Below are 19516 nucleotides of genomic sequence, written 5' to 3' on the forward strand. Positions count from 1 at the left end.
TTTAGCAGTAAAGGTTTTTAGTTTATTTTTAACTTTGTAGGTTGGGGATAACCCTGTGCACAAAGCCAGAGAAACGCTGGAGCACGCTATAAAACTGGTGAAGGACACAAAAACCGGGGTGCTCCCTTGTGTATGGTGACAGGGACAGGCATCAATGGTCTGACTCTCACGGCGTTTTAAAACCGTAGTAGTTCTTCATAGATATATTTTTCTTTTGTCTCGGCAAGGGAAATTCTTGATACTGAAAAGGGTCTGTGGACCCTCTTTGGGAGGTTGCTTACTGTCTTGCAGGATATGCAAAATAAATAATATTTATTTCCTTGGAGTTTCTTTTGGGACTCTTAGAAAGAACATTGACGGATTCCTTTCCTTTGAAAACTATGTAGAAGAGAAGAGGGGGGGGGATATTTTTTCAGGTGTGAATTAATGTAAGTCTTATTTATTGAATTAATACTTTTGTGCCTGCTTCTGATGATATTTTTCATTTTGGAAAACAGAATGGTTTTATGATCCAGTAGGCATTGCATGTTGATACTCAGAGCAAGGCACTGTTTTTAAGCCTGAAAAGTGGACACAATTCAGAAGCGACCACCAGAGCATACAACGAGATGATCAGGCGGCCTGAAAGACATCAATACAAGTATCTCCCATCTCTCAGTCTAGGATACACTCTGGGCACGTCCATCTCTGGTGCTGGACTTGGGTAAGTTTCCAGCCATGGGAAACAGAGCCTGTCTGGCTGTCCTTCCTTAATAACTTGTGAATCCAGCGAGTGATTTCAGCCAGATTTCATCAAAGACTTGAAATTTCCAATATACTAAGTTCATAGTAGCTTCAACTGATATGGGAAAGTAGAAAATATCTGAAAATATTCTTTTTGAAATATGTGGTGTGCTTTAGTCTCTGCAATATTAGCTCACTAGCCTCGTCTTTGGTAAACAAGAGTGTAACCCCCTGCCCTTGGCAGGGCTCAAGTCGGGGTCTTTGTCACTCGAAGGCCTGCTTCATTGTTTTAGGGAAGATGGGGATGGGGGAGGAATCGTATTTGTGCCACAGACCGTGACCACAGAGGGGGATGTTGCCTTGAGCTGTGGGCGCGGGGGGAGACACTGCCCAGCTGCCCCTGAACTGCGCACTCTGGAGGATGGGTTCAAAAGGACAATCATGATGAAGACAATCGAGGAACTCTTACTTCCTCCTCAAGACCACCAAAAGACCCTCGAAGGGGAAGACTGTGCCTGTGCAAGGGGAGGAGGTGTAATTTACATCCGAAGTGGGACAGAGTAATAAATATGTAAAATATGTCAGTTTTGTGGCTTTAAATAGGAGGCAATTCCCGCGGCGCGGGGTGCAGCATCCTTAGGGCACCGGACCCTCGCTGCACCCAGCGCTGCTGAGCTGTGATAAACAGACCTGCTGCACAAGCCACTGGGATGGTGGTGTTCTTTTGCAGATCACCAGTACAAAATGGGTCCCCTCCCAGTACACACTGGGCCCTCTTACAGTACAAACCAGATGCCTTTGCAGTAAAGACTTGGTGGACTCACAGTACAAACTGGATCCACTCCCAGTAGAGAGTGGGCCCTGTCCCAGTACAGACTGGGCGCAGTCCCGGTTCAAACTGGTTCCCCTTCCAGTGCAAACTGGGCCCTGTCCTGGTGCAAACTGGATCCCCTATCAGTACAGATTGGACTATGTCCTGGTACAAACTGGATCCCCTCCCAGTACAGACTTGGCCCTGTCCTGGTTCAAGATCTCTCCCCTCCCAGTACAGAGTGCATCCCCTCCGAGGACAGACTGGGCCCTGTCCGGGTTCAAATTGGATCCCCTTCCAGTACAAATTGGGCCCTGTCCCGGTACAGACTGGGCCCTGTCCCGGTGTAAACTGGCTCCCCTCCCAGTACAGAGTTATCCCCTCTCAGTACAGATTGGACTATGTCCTGGTACAAACTGGATCCTCTCCTGGTACAGACTGGGCCCTATCCCAGTACAAATTGGATCCCCGGATCCCCTCCCAGTACAGACTGGGCCCTGTTCCGGTACAGACTGGATCCCCTCCTAGGATAGACTGGTCCATGTCCCAGTAGACACTGGATCCCCTGATCCCCTCCCAGTACAAACTGAGCCCTGTCCCGGTGCAAACTGGATCCCCTCCCAGGACACACTGGGCCCTGTCCCAGTACAAACTGGGTCCCCTCCCAGTACAAACTGGGTGCTGTCCCTATGCAACCTGGCTCCCCTCCCAGTACAGATTGGACTATGTCCTAGTACAACCTGTATCCCCTGATCCCCTCCCAGTACGGACTGAACCCTATCCCAGTACAGACTGGGCCCTATCACAGTACAAACTGGATCTCCTTCCAGTACAGACTGGGTGGACTCCTAGTACAAACTGTCTCCCCTCCCCGTACAGAGTCATCCCCTCCCACTACAGATTGGACTATGTCCTGGTACAAACTGGATCCCCTCCCAGTACAGACTTGGCCGTGTCCCAGTACAAAATGGAACAAACTCGACACCCTCCCAGTACAGACTGGGCCATGTCCCAGTACAACCTGGATCGCCTGATCCCCTCCCAGTACAGACTGGGCACTGTCCTGGTACAAACTCCATCCCCTCCCAGTAAGGACTGGGCCCTGTCCCAGTACAAACTGGAACAAACTTGACACCCTCCCAATACAGACTGGGCCATGTTCCAGGACAGACTGGATGCCTTGATCCCCTCTCAGTATAGGCTCAGCCCTGTCCTGGTACAAACTGGATCCCCTCCCAGTACAAACTGGGCCCTGTCCTGGTGAAAACATGGCCTTCCTGCGGTTCCCCAGGACCAGTGAACCCCAGTGCTGGTAGCCAGGCAGCGTGGGGCCTTCCTATGGCCCCCCAGGACCAGCCGCTCCAGACCCCTGGGTCTGACGCACCCAAAACTCCTCCCGGCGGATGTGCCCAGTGGACACTGAGGCACAGACCCATCTCAGGGGAAAGCTGAGCCCGAGACCCCTTTAATCTGCAGGGACACCCCCTTGTACACCCCTGAGATACTATTTTTAGCAACAAACCTCTTCATCCCCCACTGAGCCGCTTTCTTTCATCCCAAACTCATTTATACCCTCCTGCAAGGCCTCCTCACCGTGGTGTTCCCACAGCTTCTCGCCCACCAACGCTGGCTCCTTCCACAGGTCATTCCTGACTGGACTCCTACCCAAAAAGCTTCCCAGAAATTGTGGCAAAACAGAGAGAAAGGGAGGAAAATATCCAGCGTAGAGCTACCCGAGACCGTCCTCGCTCAGGGTGTAAGAGAGGAGGACGTCGCCCTGTTGGGGAAGGTAGAACTCGTTTGGATTGCTGCTCAGGTTTGGCTGAGAGCTGCTCTCTCTCTTGAAAAACATACGCAAAGAATTCCTTCAGAATTCTCAGAACTTCATTCTCCACTGAAAATTCCGACGGTTTGACAGAGCCGGGGTTCAGTGTGAAGCGAATAACCAGGGAAAGGGTGCCTGTGTTGCCAAAAAACAGTCTCTCCTCTCAACTGCGATGATCCAGACACTGCAATTGTTCTTCCTGACTGACCGAAGGTGCCACAAGTCAGGGCTTTCCTCCCGTTTCTTCCAGAGAATGGCCTTCTCCCAAAAAGGGAGTAAAGTGGCTGCCGGATTTCTCCTGGAAAAAGGAAAGAGGGGATAGAAGATGGTTACCTCTGTGCTCGCTGCTGGGGCAGGATGAACGCTGAGCGACCATTGGAAGGAACAATTGTTCCATCAGAGCAGCCACTGACCGGAGACATTTCACATCCTTAATCTGGGTAATCACTGCTTTCTCCCCGAAACTAAAAGACGAGCATTTGGTGACCTTTCAGCCACGTGAAAGAGGTTTCCATTAGCAAGCAAGGACACCGGAGGTGGCTTTCACCTCACTCCAATCACTTGGTGACTACTCCCACTTTTTAAGAGAAGGGTGCTGTGAAAAACCAAGTGTGGAGAGAGGAACCACAAACTCGGGCAATAGTCCTCATGTCCTAATTCTGTGCAAAACTGGGAGGGATCCAACTCAATTTACCTCTTGGTCTTTCTGAACCGGCGGGTGTGAGTTTCTGTTGAAGGTGATTTTGCCGATCTTGAAGTCGTGGTTGGGGATTCCTCTGGAAAAGCAGCATAAAAGTACGATGAAAGGAGAAATTTTGTACCTCCCATCCACCTGAACGAAGCGAGGCCTATTCTGTGTCAGTCAGAATTGTACCATCGCTGGCTGTGAATTTTCATCCCCAAGTAATTCTAGATGGAAACTATGGAATTATTTCCTAAAGGGAGGCATACATGGCACGGAGGAAATCATCAGCTCCTGGACCTGCTGTAGAAGCTTGGTTTCCACGTTGCCTGTGGTCTCCACAGGGCCACGGACATGCTTTTCCACCAGGGTTCAAGATTTCCCGTGACACCACGTTTCGCTTTAGGAAACGGGCAGGGCTCCCTCCAGCCCACCAGACTCGGCGAGCCTGCTGCCTCTCCCCACGTGTCTTCCCCAGAACCGGAGTTGACTGAGAGAGTTTTGGCAACGTCGACTTAGGATCTGCACCTTCAGCAGTCAGGGATGTCACAGTCAAGTCTAGAAGACCAGACTTGCTTTTCTAAACGCCAAATTAGGAGGAAAACACCTTGTTTATATTGCAGGAGCAGGAAAAAAAAGGGAAAAACTCCACTCAAATGCTGAACCTTCGCTTGCTGACAAGGGAACGAGATGGACCAACCTTCGAACGGCTCCTGGTTCAGCTGCCGACTGCTCAGCACCTTCCTTCTTGCTGTTTAGTCTGTACCCAGGACCGGAGAATGCCTGTGTGCACAGAACGAGGTTTAATTTAATTGAAAGCACGCTGCACAGGGCTGCTCTATTCTGTAAAAGCTTGCTATCCTTTTTATTCAGTTCTTTGATTCAGCAGTTTTCTTTCTGGCGTGTCAAAGAAGCCGCTGACCCCTGGATGTGTGGATGTTTCCATTGCCTGGTTCTCGCCTGCCCCTCGAAAGACAGCCAGTCATACTCTTCCTGGCCGTGAGCATTCACAAAACACGGGCAGAGACTCGCCAGTGAAGCAAGGAGCCCCTCTAAGAACAAGTATTTTGCAGTTTATACGAGTATTTTTCAGTTTATACGAGTATTTCGCAGTTGTTTGGAGCAGCTTTCCCTCACCCTTGCACAACACTGGGAAAACAGCAGAGACGGGGGACTTACGTGAAAGCCTGCTTTGCTCACACGTCCGCTGGGGTCTCCTTCAGCGTCCTGTGAGGGGAAAAAAGTGACTTCCTCGTGTTCCTGGTGCGGTGTGCAGAACACACAAGAACAGTTCCATGTATTTCTGACCAAACAAAACTTTAGAATAATTCTGTGCAAAATGAGAATAATTATCTTTCTGAAATCAACTGTTGGTACACAACCACCTCCTCAGTAACACAGGAAAAAGCATCCGGTAAGGAAAGGTCAGCCTTAAGAAATCGTTTCAGGCAAAAAAAAATGATGTTGGAGCTCCCCGTTCCCTCACAAGCAAGGCTGGTTGTCTAGAGGATGCGTTTGTGGAGAGCAGAAGCTTAACTTACTATGGTCTTTTCCTGTTGTGCTCTTCCCTCTGGTTCTTTGGGCCCCACGGGAGCAACAAAATCCACCTATTTATAGAAGCAGCGTGAAAATAAGCATGAACGATATTTTTCCTTGAATCGTAAGGTTTAGACTACTGTTTCTCAAAACTTCACCAGGAGTTAAACTGGGGGAGGGAAACCTGGCTGAAAGCTGTGAACGTGACTAGCGAAGACAGGCCCGGCCAGGACACCTCCCACCTCTTTAATACCAAACTGGCAACTCATTTGACCTGCTCTTCGGGTTTGGACACGGGAGACCACTCACCCAGGGCGGAAGGTAGCAGACACCCTCCTCAGCCTCAGATTCCAGCACTCCACAGTGCGTCGCTCGGTCCGCCTTGGTGTTTGTCAGCTGGAACAGCATCGGGCAGGGGATGTCAAGTTGGACTGGGGAGAAAGGAGACAAAAACGTTACTTGTTGACAAGCCACTACTGCGTTCCTGAAGTTTGAATTTGGAGATTGAACATGAGCCAGTGAACGGGCCAGGCTACAGCAGAGGATTCCCCTTCTGCCATCATTGCAGCTCCTCAAGACTATGAACCCCGGAGAGAACGCGGACGCACGGACGCTGTCATCGCACTGAGAGCTCTAAGTGCCTCTCCAGCATTTCCCCAAGCTCAGAGATAAGCAGGCAGCGGGCATTAGCAGAGGAATCTGTTGCTCTTCTGTCCTTGTGCTATTATCAGTTACCTCCTACCTCATGGGCTTTAACAGGCCCCGCCTCTTTGAAAATCAAATCCCGCCTAAACTGTTTCCTCAAGGAAATTCTATTCAGGTTAAATCTGAAGGGGGGAAAAAACCGCCTTGATTAAAAAGGCCAATAAAAGCCATTTATATAATTGATTTGGTTATCTTTTTTCCCCATTTCAAAGTTAATTATCACTTATTCTGTCTTCAAAACAAAACTGGTTCTGAACAAGAGCGTCCAGCACCAGCAGGTTATGGTTAAGTATTTAATACATGAATGGTAACCGTTGTATCGAGCTATTAATAGTTAATAAGTACGATTCCTGACTCAGGTAGCCCAATACTTCAGATGTCTGTACTTGAAGAGAGACAATCCCCATGAATTCTGACAGACAAAATAGTTCCATAACACATTTTGTGAACTAATTAGTCTCATGGTCTCTGTTTAAGTCAGAGTTTAGTAGGTAATTAAAATACTGCAGTATTTGATTATGCATTTGCTCATGCAAATAAAATATTCATTTACTGAGTTGATCCAAAGCAGACAGTGGCATAATTACTGCAGAAATGAGGAAGAATGTAAGGTTAGGAAAAATAGAAAGAAAAAGAGCACATAACATACAATTTTATCATTCCTTTTTCTAAAATCTCTTCTAAAACAAAAAAAGGAGATTCTAAAAACTCCTGCAAATTCGATTTTTGAGCCACAGATTTCAGGATAACCAGTCCTGACAAATAGACCTGCTCGCATGGAGATTTCAGAATTTAATCAGAAAAAAAAAAGAACAAGAAGACAAGGTTTTACAATACCTAGTACGAAAGAAAATGTTTCCTAAAGGCAATTTTGTTTGTTTGGGCTTATAAGCGCTCTTAAATCAACGCCAACTCAAAACTACGTAGCATTAGTCTGACAGCTTGAAAATTCTATTACGTGATCGATTCTCTTTGCTCAAGCTTAGTGAGGTACAGTAAGGAGGGGAAAAACATCCTTAATCATAAATTCCCATGGCTCCTAACAGGCCTAAGGTTTTAACAGGAGACTTTAAAAAAGAAGAATGTCTTCTTCTAACGCTCCTAAACCAGGACTCGTGTGGCAGGTTTTGTAACCACGCACTAATGCGATAAACCCCTCCTCTTTTGTCCTCAAAGCTGCCCCCAAATACTCTGCCAGCTCTGGCCACAAAGCCAGCAGGATGTCTGCGGGCAGTTCAGCGACGTTCCCGCAGCTTTGCCCAAAAGCTGTCCTACTCGGTGTCACCCACAAACGTTCTTCCAACAGGTTGTGAGTCAAAATGAAGCCCGCACGTACTCTTCCTGTCTTTCTCCACGTTGGAGCTGGTGTGAGGCCCAGGAAGCACGAATGTGGAGGAGCAGCAGGACTGGGATGAGAACTGGTGGAAGAACACAAAGAGGAGAGTGTGTGAATAGGTGTCTGCTGCAGAGTGAGGTGTCGCGGCGCTCACCAGGGTCTTCCCAAGCTCAGCCAAAACCGCGTTGAGGAGCTGTCAGGTTGATGTCCCTGTCAGCGGAGGGAGATGACACCCCCGGCCAGGGGGGTCTCGCACCTGCTGACGTGGCAACGGCTGTGGAGGGCTGCTCTGGTCACTCGGCCCTTCTCCAGGCTCCTCGTGCTGCTGCGGCCGCTCCAGCCTCTCCAGGGGACTCACTGAAACGGCAAAGCAAACCCTTCACCGGCGGCACAAGGAGCAGCGGCGGCAGCCAAAGCCAGCGCGGTGCCTCTGGTGCAGAAAGCACCAGATTTAGGATTTTAGGATACTGCTTAGAAATCCCTTTACTGTTCCCATCTTGATTTGAATATCAAGAATTCTAATTAGTGGATATTAATAGGAGAAACTAATGATTACTTTGGGAAAATAAGTCTCCAATGGGATAAACAATCAAATATAAAATAAAATCTGTATTGCCAATGCTGCTAGCATACCCCTGTAAAGTCCCAGAGCTACGGTATTCATTAACCAATGATCTGTTAGTGGTTAGAAACAAGGACAGTGTGTTGTAGTCCAAGATGTCTGCTGGACAGGATTTATGATGGTGCCCATTGTGTATAATCTTTGCATCATGACCAAAGCAGGTACGAGCCAAGAGCCTACGAGCCAAGGACATGTTCCTTGACCAAACATGGTCAATTTGAGGAGCGGTCGAGACCTCCGACTCATGGGCCACCTACCCAAATGATACCCCCTACTCACAAGGGAACAAGAGAAGACTACGACAGAGGCTGCGCACTCATTTGCATCAGAAGCGAGAGAAGAAGAACCAATCATCGAGAGGACGATGATGAATATGCATTGATGATATTTCAATGATATATCATTGATACATATCAATGATGACTGAATATGTACAAATTTAATATATAAATATTTGTTGATTGCAACGTGCAGGCGGCCATCTTGGGGAAGGATCCCACATCCCCGCTGCGTGTCGTTAATAAACGACGTCTCTACTGGTCTGTGTGTGGAGAAGTTTTTCTTCTCCAGATTTGCAACACCTCCAGCCGAGCAACCCCTGGGACCGGCGCCCCGCACATGTCGCAGCTCCCGTTTCCCAACCCCACTGCCAAAGGCCCGGCATGGGTTGGGCTGTTGGCCCCCGCTGCCCTGCGAATGAGGGACGGCCGCTCTTCTACGGGCCCTAGGCGCCCGGGGAGGGGGGATGCTCTGCACTCACCTTCCTCCGCGCGAGCCCGGCGCTTCCTTTTCCTCGGGGGAGGTCCCACAGAGGGGGACGGTGACTTCGTGCGACGTCCAGACCTCAGCTGCATCACAGCAACAGAGATGGGGCGGCACTGGTGCAGTCGCAGGCTGTCACAGAATCACACCACGGTGGGGGTTAGAAGGGACCTCTGGAGATCATCTAGTCCAACCCTCCCTGCTAAACCCCCTTACAGCACGCTGCACAGGAGTGTGTCCAGGCAGCGTTTTGAGTATCTCCAGGGAAGGAGACTCCACAACCTCCCTGGGCAGCCTGTTCCAGTGCTCTTGTCACCCTTAACGTTCAGGTTGAACTTCCTGTGCTCCAGTTTGTGCCCATTGCCCCTTGCCCGGTCACTGGGCACCACCGAAAAGAGCCCGGCCCCATCCCCTTGACACCCACCCTTGAGATATTTCCAAGCGTTGATGAGGTCCTCTCTCAGTCTTTTCTTCTTCAGGCTGAAAAGCCCCAGGTCTCGGTCCTCCGCTGCCTGTGGCAAACACACCACTGAGTTGAGGGGCAGCCGTGCGGGCAGATGAGTCCAGCTCATGCCATGACGTCACAAACGCCCCGGCTGTGACAGACAGACATTCCGGAACCCTGTGGTGGCCATGGGGATGGCCAATGGGGGAAACTGGGCCATGGCAAGGCCTGTCACTCCTGTTGACAGTTTCCTTATAGATGAGAACTGGAAAACGCAGCAGCTTTCGGGCTGTGCCAGCAGTCACAGGGAGGCTGGAGTGGCCTTCATCCGCCTGGGTCCCATTAGGGCTCCGGCCACGGGCTTCAGAGCCAGCTCTGTACCCCCGCCGTGACCGGTGGAGCAGGGTGAGCAGGGGTATTTGTGGCCAAACTGTGGATGGACTGGTGTGGTGGGTTGACCCTGGCCAAAATGCCACTTGCCCACCAAAGCCACTCTATCACTCCCCCTCCTTAACTGGACAGGGGAGAGGAGAGGAAAAAAACATAACAACAGGATTGTGGAGTTGAGATCAGGACAGTGACATCACTCGGCATTTACCATAATGGGCAAAACAGACTCGACTCCAGGAAAATGTAATTTATTACCAATTAACTCAGAGAGGAGTAATGAGAAATAAAACCAAATCTTAAAACATCTTCCCCCCACCCCTCCCTTCTTTCCTGGGCTTAACTTTGATCCCAATTTCTCTCCCTCCTCCCCCCCAGTGGCGCAGGGGGAAACAGGGAATGGGGATTGTGGTCAGTTCATCACACTGTTGTGTTCTGCTGCACCTTCCTCCTCAGGGGGAGGATTCCTCACACGTTTTCCCCTGCTCCAATGTGGGTTCCAGTCTCACGGGAGAAAGTCCTCCATGACTTCTCCAGTGTGAGTCCTCCCACGGGTTCAGTTCTTCATGAACTGCTCCAACGTGGGTCTCCTCCATGGGGTGCTGTCCTTCAGGAACCAACCGCTCCAGCGTGAGCCCCCTCACGGAGTCACCAGCAGCAAACCTGCTCCAGCGTGGGCTTCTCTCTCTGCACGGGCCACAGGTCCTACCAGGAGCCTGCTCCGGTGCAGGCTTCCCACAGGCTCACAGCTTCCTTCAGGCATCCACCTACTCCGGCCGGGGGTCCTCCACGGGGTGTAGGCAGTCATCTCCTCCACCACACACGGGCTGCAGGGGGACAGCCTGCCTCACCGTGGTCTTCACCACAGGCAGCAGGGGAATTGCTGCTCTGACACCTGGAGCATCTCCTCCTCTCCTTCTTCACTGCCCTTGGTGTCTGCAAGATGTTTCTCTCCCATATTCTCACTCCTCTCACTCGCTGCAATTCCTGCTGCACAACAACTTTTTCACTCTCTTAAATACGTTATCACAGAGGCGAAAAACGCTGTTGCTGATGGGCTCGGCCTTGGCCAGCGGTGGGTCCGTCTTAAAGCCGTCTGGCATTGGCTATATCTGACATAGGGGAAACTTCTAGCAGCTTCGTACAGAAGCCACCCCTGTAACCCACCCACCACCAAAACCTCACCACGCAGACCCGTTACATAGATACAGCCTACACTCAGCCACGGGGGGTGGGATTTAGGGGTAGGATTACTGTGCAGCACAGGAGGGCACAAAGTACTGTGTTTTCATCTCCCCCTTTAGCTTAAGACTTAAGTTTTTATACAGTGCTGACTCAGCAACCTATTTCAACAACTTAGAATTGGGAAAGATTGTTTCACAATTAAAGCCGTTGAATTTCGTGCTGATAGTCAGAAACTGGAGATGGGAAGTAATTTGAATTCAGATGTTTCATGTGGCTGTAAATGATTCCTGGGTTGTCACCTGGAGGGTCATTCTGTGGGTGCGGGGGTGAAGGCGGCACAGCAGGAGGTGTGTTCCTGCGGGGCGGGTGGCGAAATAGTGAGCGTGCGAGGGGAAACCTCTGGGCGTAGTCACGAGGGAGACTTGTGCAGGACTTGCAAAGTGGGGGTTTTATGTTGGTCCTACGCTAGCGTGGTACAAAGTGCCTACAACGGCGGGCACTGGTGCTGCGCTGCAGAAGGGAACGTCCTAACCACTGGCCCCGTGTTGCCCCCGAGACTTCCTCAGGTCACATCCCACTTCTTCGTTGCCCCTTCTCTATGGGCTCAGGGTTACGGTCTTGCCGTGACTCAAGTGTGTTTCTGACCGTCGGAACAAATTTCTAACGGGTTTAATATTTAGGAAAATGAATGTAATACTTATTGTAGTTTACTCATGCGTTAATTACTGAGTTGGAAAAAAAGCCGTGTTCTTTGAGATGTGAGCCATGTTCAGCGTCCTTGTTGTGATCCCTTTTATACTCACGTTGTGTAATGCTGACCTTGGGAATGAAGGTATTTGCATGTTTTATTGACTTACATCCTGAAAGTGAGATGTTGATGTATACATTAGATATTAGGCAAGAAAAAAAAGTAATGAAAAAGCACAGTAATGGTATCTGTCCTCTCACCCAGTTATTATGGTAGAGCAGATCTTTTTGTTGGGGTTTTTGTTGGTGGTGGTGCATTGGTTTATTTTGTATTTAGAATTATCTGTCTGTTCCCTGTTTAGACACAGAGGAATGCAAGATGTTAAAGCAGTTGTGACCTGATGCATCTACAGCTCCAAATTAAGTGGATGAGTGGGATTAATAGATACAATATTAAAACAGAGGAACCTATTTTATTGTAGTTCTAATTTTGCATACAAACGAGATATGATGTAATAATATTTATGTAATGCATGAGTAACTGTTCATTCTTAAAAACTGTAGAGCCTGAGGTTGTCTGGCAGGTATCAGGCTTTCTGTGTGTGAGGTTAACTCCTTCAGGCTGATTTTCTTTGAAGAAAATGTTTAGGCTCTGCCATATCACGAATGCGGCATCACAAAGTAAACAGTGAAGTGGTTTAGTTCTCCAGCTATTAGAAACACAGTAGGAAATCCCTGGCTTCTCAAGCCATAAACTGTAATATTAGTTTGCATAACACAGGCATTTCTACCTCATCTTAGTTAGAGAAGACACTTGACTATAGCCTGCAAAGGAAGTGTGATTTGGCCATCTTCTATTTGTTTCCATGTGAAACTTTTTAACGGCTTTTTTTCCTTTCTATACCTTTAGTAATGATTGCTAATAAGCTTCAAGAACTTCTTATTACATCTGTGTTCTTTTTTTCTTCTTTTAAAAAGGAGAGAAATGTAATTGTGTCTCTTTTCAGAGGTGTTGGACCCAAGCAGTCATTGTCAGAAGTCACGTAGGTGACTTGAGAGAGGCGCCTGTCCAATTACTTGTTTGAGAGTTGAAATACAGAATGAAATAAAGTGTAATCGCTTGTGTCTACACTGATATTTTCTTTGAGGAGCAAGAAACATCAGAAACAACTTCTAACTTGCTGTACAAGACAGCGGAGTGTCCTTGGTGTTTGGCTCGCAGGCAGCGTGATGCTTGTCTTCCCTGGAGTTGGTAGGGATCAGAACGACCCTTTCTCACGGGGTCTGACGTGCGTGTCTTGCCTGCAGAAAGGCGCTCAGCTGCCGGGCTGCCTGCCTGCCAGCCACCCACCCTGTCTGTACAGGCTGCTGCTCCTGTGGCGTGGGGAGCTCTGCACGAGCCTCCGTCTGCGTCAGGCTGGGTGTCCAGGCTGGGCAGCTGCTGGGGAGTCAGGGTCAGCCCAGGCTCCTCGTTCCACCTGCGGAGTGAAGGGGGGTGATGGGCAGGTGGAAGCGGCTGATGCAGATGTTCAGAAGCCGAACGTCCAGCAGCGCTGCAGCTCGTGTCTAGTGCCAGCTGTGGGCGCTGGCTCTGAAGCTGCCTACCTAGTCTTTCTGCCTCTTCTTCTGGAGGGGTTGTGCTCAGCGAGGTGTATGAACAAGGCCTGCCGGTGTTCTTCTCTCTGAGGGCTTTTGTGTGCTCCTGTGCTCAGCCATCGGTTTGTAAAGGTTTGCTGGTACGATCTAAGAAGTTTAAGTGGTTTGCGGTGTGGTGCTTGGGGGAAGTGAAAATCTGACTTTTAATTGAAAATAGCAGAAGGATCAACTCCTTGAATGGACTGTGGTGGCACTAAGGTTTGACAACTTCTTTAGATCTTTTGAAGGAGAAATCTCGTTGTGTTTGGCAAGACTATGGGTGTCATCTCTTGATGTCCTGCATCTTTACGTAGTAAGAGCTTGAAAGGCAAGGAATCAAACTTTTGTTTGAACCCAAAAATGCGCCTACGATTTTCTGTTGTTCTGTGAAATACAGAGAGTAAATTTTTGACTACAATAGCAAAGTCAAATTAAGCACCACTAGAATTTATGTTTGAATGCATCTTAGCTGGTTGAGCTGTTTTATTCCATTTTAGCCCTTTGGTGCTTGAAGCAGACTGGCTTGTCTGTTGACACAGTGACTTGCAGGAGAGTGTGATTTCAGAAATGCTGTAGCGCTGCCATGGTGGTAATACAATGAAAGCAGAATTAAATTTCATGCTTTCTGGTGTAAGGTTGTAGGTATTATTTGATGTGGTAGTCTTTGTATCTCTAAAGGTGTCTCATAATGTTGCTGCTTATATATAGAAACAATAGCTTTTAATTGACTAGGCAATGCTGAACTATGAAACAAGATTTGGTTACCTTCTAAGGCAGTATTTCTTTTCAACACACAAGAAAAACATTTGAGAAATTGCAAGGTCTGTTTATTAGAGTGAAATCATAATGAAAATGGGGTTTTCTGTTTACATACGGCCTCTTGTTTAGTTGGTGATTCTTGAATTGTCGTCCTTGTTGCTAACTTGTGGTGTATGGAGGTATCAAAGTTTCAATTTATTCCCTACTAGCTCTTGGCCATTTCAAGCTCTTGAGTCTTTCCTCAAGATTTCCCTGACTGCTTCAAAATGAGTATGTGACTGTTCGGTTGGGCGTTTCTGTCAGGTGCTTATTCAGCTGCAGGAAGACAGAACCAAGCTGTAAATCCATCCAGAAAGAAATCAGGGTGAGACTAGAGGTCATGTTAGGGGAGACATTAACAAACGAGCCGACGTTGCTAAATTATTGCTTTGCTTCACAAGCCTGAGTGCAAAGCAGCTGAGGACACTAAGAGTAAACAGCATACAAGATCCCTGTTGGTGTGTGATGAGAGTTGCAAAACAGGTAGGTGAAGTGTTTTTAAAAATCAGAATTGTGATTTGGGTGTGATTTGAGGCTGCTACGTGACAAATTTAACAGAAATAGGTACAGGTTTTAAAATTCCTTCTGGAGGGTGTTAGCCTGAGAAATGTGTGTTCAGTTGACAGGAGGTCCTTTGGAGAAGGCAGATTAGGAATTTACCTAAGACAAAGCAACGTGTCATTTGAGGAGTATTATAACTCTGCTGCCACCTTATATATTTGTCTCTTTTTGAAGGGTTTTGTATTTTACATTATGAGATCGCTGATCCAGGAATGAATCTTCTTTCAGGGCAGCACAAACACTCCGGCAAAGAAGAGGATGTTCCGAAGTCACTCTTGCGTGCTTTTGCTGATGAGTTTTTCTGAGGCTAGGTGTAATTCAGAGCAGGGGTTTGCAGTCGGCAAAATCTGAATGCATTTCAGGTAGGTGTCTAAGTTTGGTGGCTTCTGCTTGGTTTTCTGAGAGGGGAAAAAGCCGAGGCAAGTGCTCCAGCTCTAATCTGGCTCCCTTCCAGCAGCAGTAGCTCTGGCATGGCTCAGTGAGGGGGCCTGCTTCTCTTCTTTCCTCAGTTCTTCCCTCCCCTGTGCCCCCTCTCTCCCCTGGCTGGGCTGTATATCTGATGCCATCCAAGTGTCTGTCTCTCCTCCAGTGCTGCTCACTTGAGAAGGAATGAGCTCCTGGCAGGAACTCACTGCTTTATACACTCAGTTCGGGATTAGCTTTTCTCCCCTCGTTCTCGCTGTTGTTCCGGGCACCGTTTCCCGCACTGCTCGTGCCCCGTAGCCTCCTTGGTTCACTGTCCCAGGGCTCACGGCCCAACATTGTTCCAGTTGCTCTCACTTCACGTATTCCGTTTTTCAGAAGCGGGCACTTCTTGTCAACAGCCTTCCAGTCCCTTATGCGGTTTCATAGGGAGGGTCTGAGGATGCAAAGCGGACACAGCCATTGTGGTGCGGCTTATGCCTCTGCCTTCCTTTCTCACACCTTCTCCCAAACTACCCCAGCGTCCAGCTCCTGACAGGGGGTTATTCTGTGGGCTGCAGCATGGCCTCGCAAATTTACGGCATCGTACAGTGTAGCTCCGCTTCCAGCACACCACTTCTGCGCCTTGCACGGGCAGGCTTCTCGTGCTTTTGAAGAGCTGTTTGGCAAATGGCCTCCTGTCCTTTTGTTTCTTTTATTCTCCAGAGGTTTATAGCTTCTGTGAGATGTGAATACGGCTGGAGTAGGACTGAGGAATTGGGAGACAGTGTATTTATTCTGAGGTTGTTTTTGTTGTTGGAATTTTGTCAGGGATGAGATGGGAGGTCATTAGCCTCTACCTTCCCTGGTTCTTAAAAAGATGTGTTTTCTAGTGTGTTGTGGGGGTGTTTTTGAAGAACCTTCTCCTTTTTTGAGGCATTTGTTCCATACTTTGTATAGATTGGCTGCTGAGTCGTTTGAGCAATGAGAAGCTGCCTGAAGAGACTGCGAGATTCAGCTCTGCTGGCATGAAACTCGTTCAGCAGCAAATTTAGTACCCATATACAGCTTGCTTTAATTCTGTTTCTTGAGTAAACCTTAAAATACTGTGACAAAATCAATGTTCTAGAATCCAGTTATTAGTTTCATAACCGTTCTTCTGTTTGCTACTGTAGATCACCTCTTGATCGAGTCACTGAATATATTTGTGCTTTTGTGGTTCGATTAAAGAAATATACGTGTAACTGACACCGCATGCTTAGAACTCCATCAGCTGCAGGCTTCAAAGTGTTTCACAAAGTAGCTGCATCTATATTGGGTCGAATATATAACTTGGGACTGATTTTTCTGATCAGTGCCCCTGGAAGTAGGCTAACAGCTTATTTGTCTCAGCTACAACGTCCAGTTCTGTCACATACTTAAGGGTGCTCTTTGGCTGCTTGCTGAAATATCTTCTTTTTCAGTGTGTAAAGTGAACCTCCTCAAAATAAGACGCTGGCCTGAAAACAGTTGTCTGTCTTATGTTGTCTCTCTCTGTGCAGCCTGTTTGTGTGTCCAGGTAAACACAGTTGCATCCAAACGGTGTGGAAAGGTTGCCAAGTAGCTGTCTTGAAGTTGATGACCCTGCAGCTGTAAAAGTTACTGGAAGGTTTTGGCGCTGTTAGTGAAAACTGATTTAGATTTGGAAAGCAGAAGAAAAGAAAGCTATTAACTCCAGAGACCATGCCAGCTTGGGTTTGTTCCTCAGTGACAGGTTCTTTTCCTAAAAATTAGAGAGAAAGTAGGAGCAGAGGCTGCTTATTTACATTCCAGCTGTGCCTCTGTGCTGTTTGCTGCCTAAAGCAGTGTGGGCTACAGCAAGGCTGTATGTCCTGTTTCAGGTGCAATATCAAGATGCAGTACCCAGTGGGAATCTTGAAAGGGCTGTGGGATGTTGCACCTAATCCGTAATGCTTGGCGTTACTCCTCAGGGGAAGTTTGCAATACAAGTTTTCTGAGTTGTGTATGGTGAGATGTACACTGAGTCTTTCCTTTTGTGTTTGAAACTGCCGAGGTGGGTTTCTGTGTAGCACAGTTCTGGTTAAGCAGTGGGAACTGGAAACTGAATCAGCCCTCGCTTCTGCAGGTCCTGCCTTCAGATCAGTAATGAACACATTTTTATTGCTGCCACCCCTATTATATTTGTCATCCAGTTGAGGAGGTTGTTTTCTGGAGTTCTCGAAATGGCAGCTTTTGTATTTCCTTTACAAAAGCTGTATATTTAACCTAGCTAAAATGTTACAAAAAACTTTCATCACAGATGAATCTTCCTTCGTGTTGTTGTGTGGTTTTATCCGATGACTGTTAAGCAAACAGTTTTGTGGCCTTCACATTTGTAAGCAGTGAAAGCTGGTGTACTGTCTGTAGGAAACCGAGAGAGATTAAGGCAGTTTCTTACATTGAGGTAAAACGAAGCTGTTTTATAAACACTTGGTATCAAATATTTTGATTTTTGGGCTGTTTGAATTACCTTTGTAGTACTGAGGCTTAACCACCTTTACTGTTAGATGTAAATAGCAGCAGGAAAACCAACCCAGTTCAGCTGTGAGTGTTATCTGTTTGTCTGTTTCCTGCAACAGAAGTGGGTTTTGTACCCTCAGATGAATGTTCAGGTTGGAAGGGACCTCTAGAGGTCGTTTAGTTAGTCCAAGCATCCTGCTCACATCAGGGTGACCTAGACCAGCTCCAGGGATTGAAACGCCACAACCTGTCTGGGTAAGTTCCAGTGTTTGACCACCCTCACAGGAAAACAAAAGAAACAGCAAGAGGAAAAGGGGAAAAAAAAAAAAAAAAAAAAAAAAAAGGAAAGAAAGAAACCAAACCCACCCAAAACTTACTTTTTAAGTTTCTTGTGTTTCCAGTTGTGCCTGTTGCCTCTTGTCCATTCACTGGGCACCACTTGGGTGAGTCAGACCCACTCTTTTTTGCTGCTTCCCATCAGGTTTTTAAAGGCATTGATAAGATTCTTTCCCGCCGCCCCCAGTTCTTCTTAAGGCTACAAAATCCTGGCTCACACAGCCTTCCCTTGTATGTCCGACGCTCCAAGCCCTTAATCGGGCTCCAGTATGTCCGTGTTTGCCTTGTACTGGGGAGCCTAGACCTGGGCCCAGCACTCCAGATGTGTCTCACCAGTGCTGAGCAGAGGGAAGGGTCACGTCCCTCGACCTGCTGGAGCTCTTCCTAATGCAGCCCGGGACACTGTTGGCCGCCTTTGTGGCCGAGGCACGTTGCTGGCTGGTTCATCCAGGACCCCGGGTCCCGTTCTGCAGAGCTGCTTTCCAGACAGTCTGCCTCCAGCCCGCAGTGAGGGCTGGGGTTATTCCTCCGCGGGTGAGGACTTTGCATTTCCCCTTGTAGGGCTTCAGGAGATTCCTCTCTGCCCATTTCTCCGGCCTGCCAAGGTCCTGCTGAATGTCAGCACAACCCTCTGGTGTGTAAGGCACTCCTCCCAATTTTGTCATCTGCAGACTTGCTGAGGGTACACCTGTTCGCTGTCCAGGCCGTTGATGAAGGTGTTCAACAATATTGGCCTCAGTATTGACCTCTAGAGCACCACTAGTGACTGGCCTCTGTGTTGCATTACCACAAGGCTGCTTCTCCTCACTTCGGTTTCATTTCTCTCTCTGCTGCATAACAGTCAAATCTGGTTTAGAGCTCTCCAGGGTGTGTTTTGTTGTTACCGCTTCCTTTTTTAACATGCCGTCCTCTGGGCTGAGCGTGTAGGCGCTCCATTTCATTTCTGATTACAGCAAGGCTTGTTTTGTAGCTTTTAGAAAACTTGTATGTAGATATCTTGGGTACGGGATGACTAAAGTAAAAGTAATAAATCCTGGGTCTGTATTTTCTGATTTTTGATGGTATGTATTACCTGAACAGAAAACACAGGAATGATCTAAAATAACTGAATGTAAGTCGTCATTTGACTAAGAAGGTGTTCTGTATCAGAAATACAGTTTTAAATTGTCCCATGTTTTCTTTACTTCAGAAAAGTGGCATATGTTGTGCATAAAGTAATTTAACTTGCCATGGTAACTCAGGTCATTCTTTATTATGTTTTTTTTAATGTATGGTTCTTAAGGAATTTGTGCATTCACATGTATGTTTGTGAACCTGTGATTCCCATGCAGAGTTGGATTTAGTACCTTTCCAGTCGGGATTTCTGTTTTGAGTCTGATGCATTTAAAAAAAAACAAACCCGAAACCCACCAACAGAACCCTGCACCATAAGATAGATGGGGAGAACAGGATAAAGCTCTGCTAAGCATTTACAGATTGTGCCAGCATGTCAGGTTTTGGTGAGCTTGTGTTCTTATACCAGCAGTTGGAAACCTAATCAAGGAAAAAAATAGTCATTTTTAACCACGGCTATATTAAA

General features: G+C 47.7%; 1 protein-coding gene across 1 annotated transcript in view; it reads right to left on the reverse strand.

Annotated features, from left to right (window-relative positions):
• Positions 1 to 3582: 3582 nt before the first annotated feature.
• LOC147412654 (ubiquitin recognition factor in ER-associated degradation protein 1-like) overlaps positions 3583 to 19516 on the reverse strand; it is a 40906-nt gene continuing 24972 nt past the window's right edge. Inside the window, exons 11-12 of the mRNA XM_086481132.1 lie at positions 4054 to 4135; positions 3583 to 3657 (exon numbers count right to left, since the gene is read on the reverse strand). Of these exons, the coding sequence (XP_086337258.1) occupies positions 3583 to 3657; positions 4054 to 4135 (157 nt within the window). The remainder of the gene's footprint in view (positions 3658 to 4053; positions 4136 to 19516) is intronic.

The sequence above is a fragment of the Leptosomus discolor genome, unplaced genomic scaffold (assembly GCF_034619465.1).
Source record: "Leptosomus discolor isolate bLepDis1 unplaced genomic scaffold, bLepDis1.hap2 HAP2_SCAFFOLD_45, whole genome shotgun sequence".
Classification (NCBI taxonomy): Eukaryota; Metazoa; Chordata; class Aves; order Leptosomiformes; family Leptosomidae; genus Leptosomus; species Leptosomus discolor.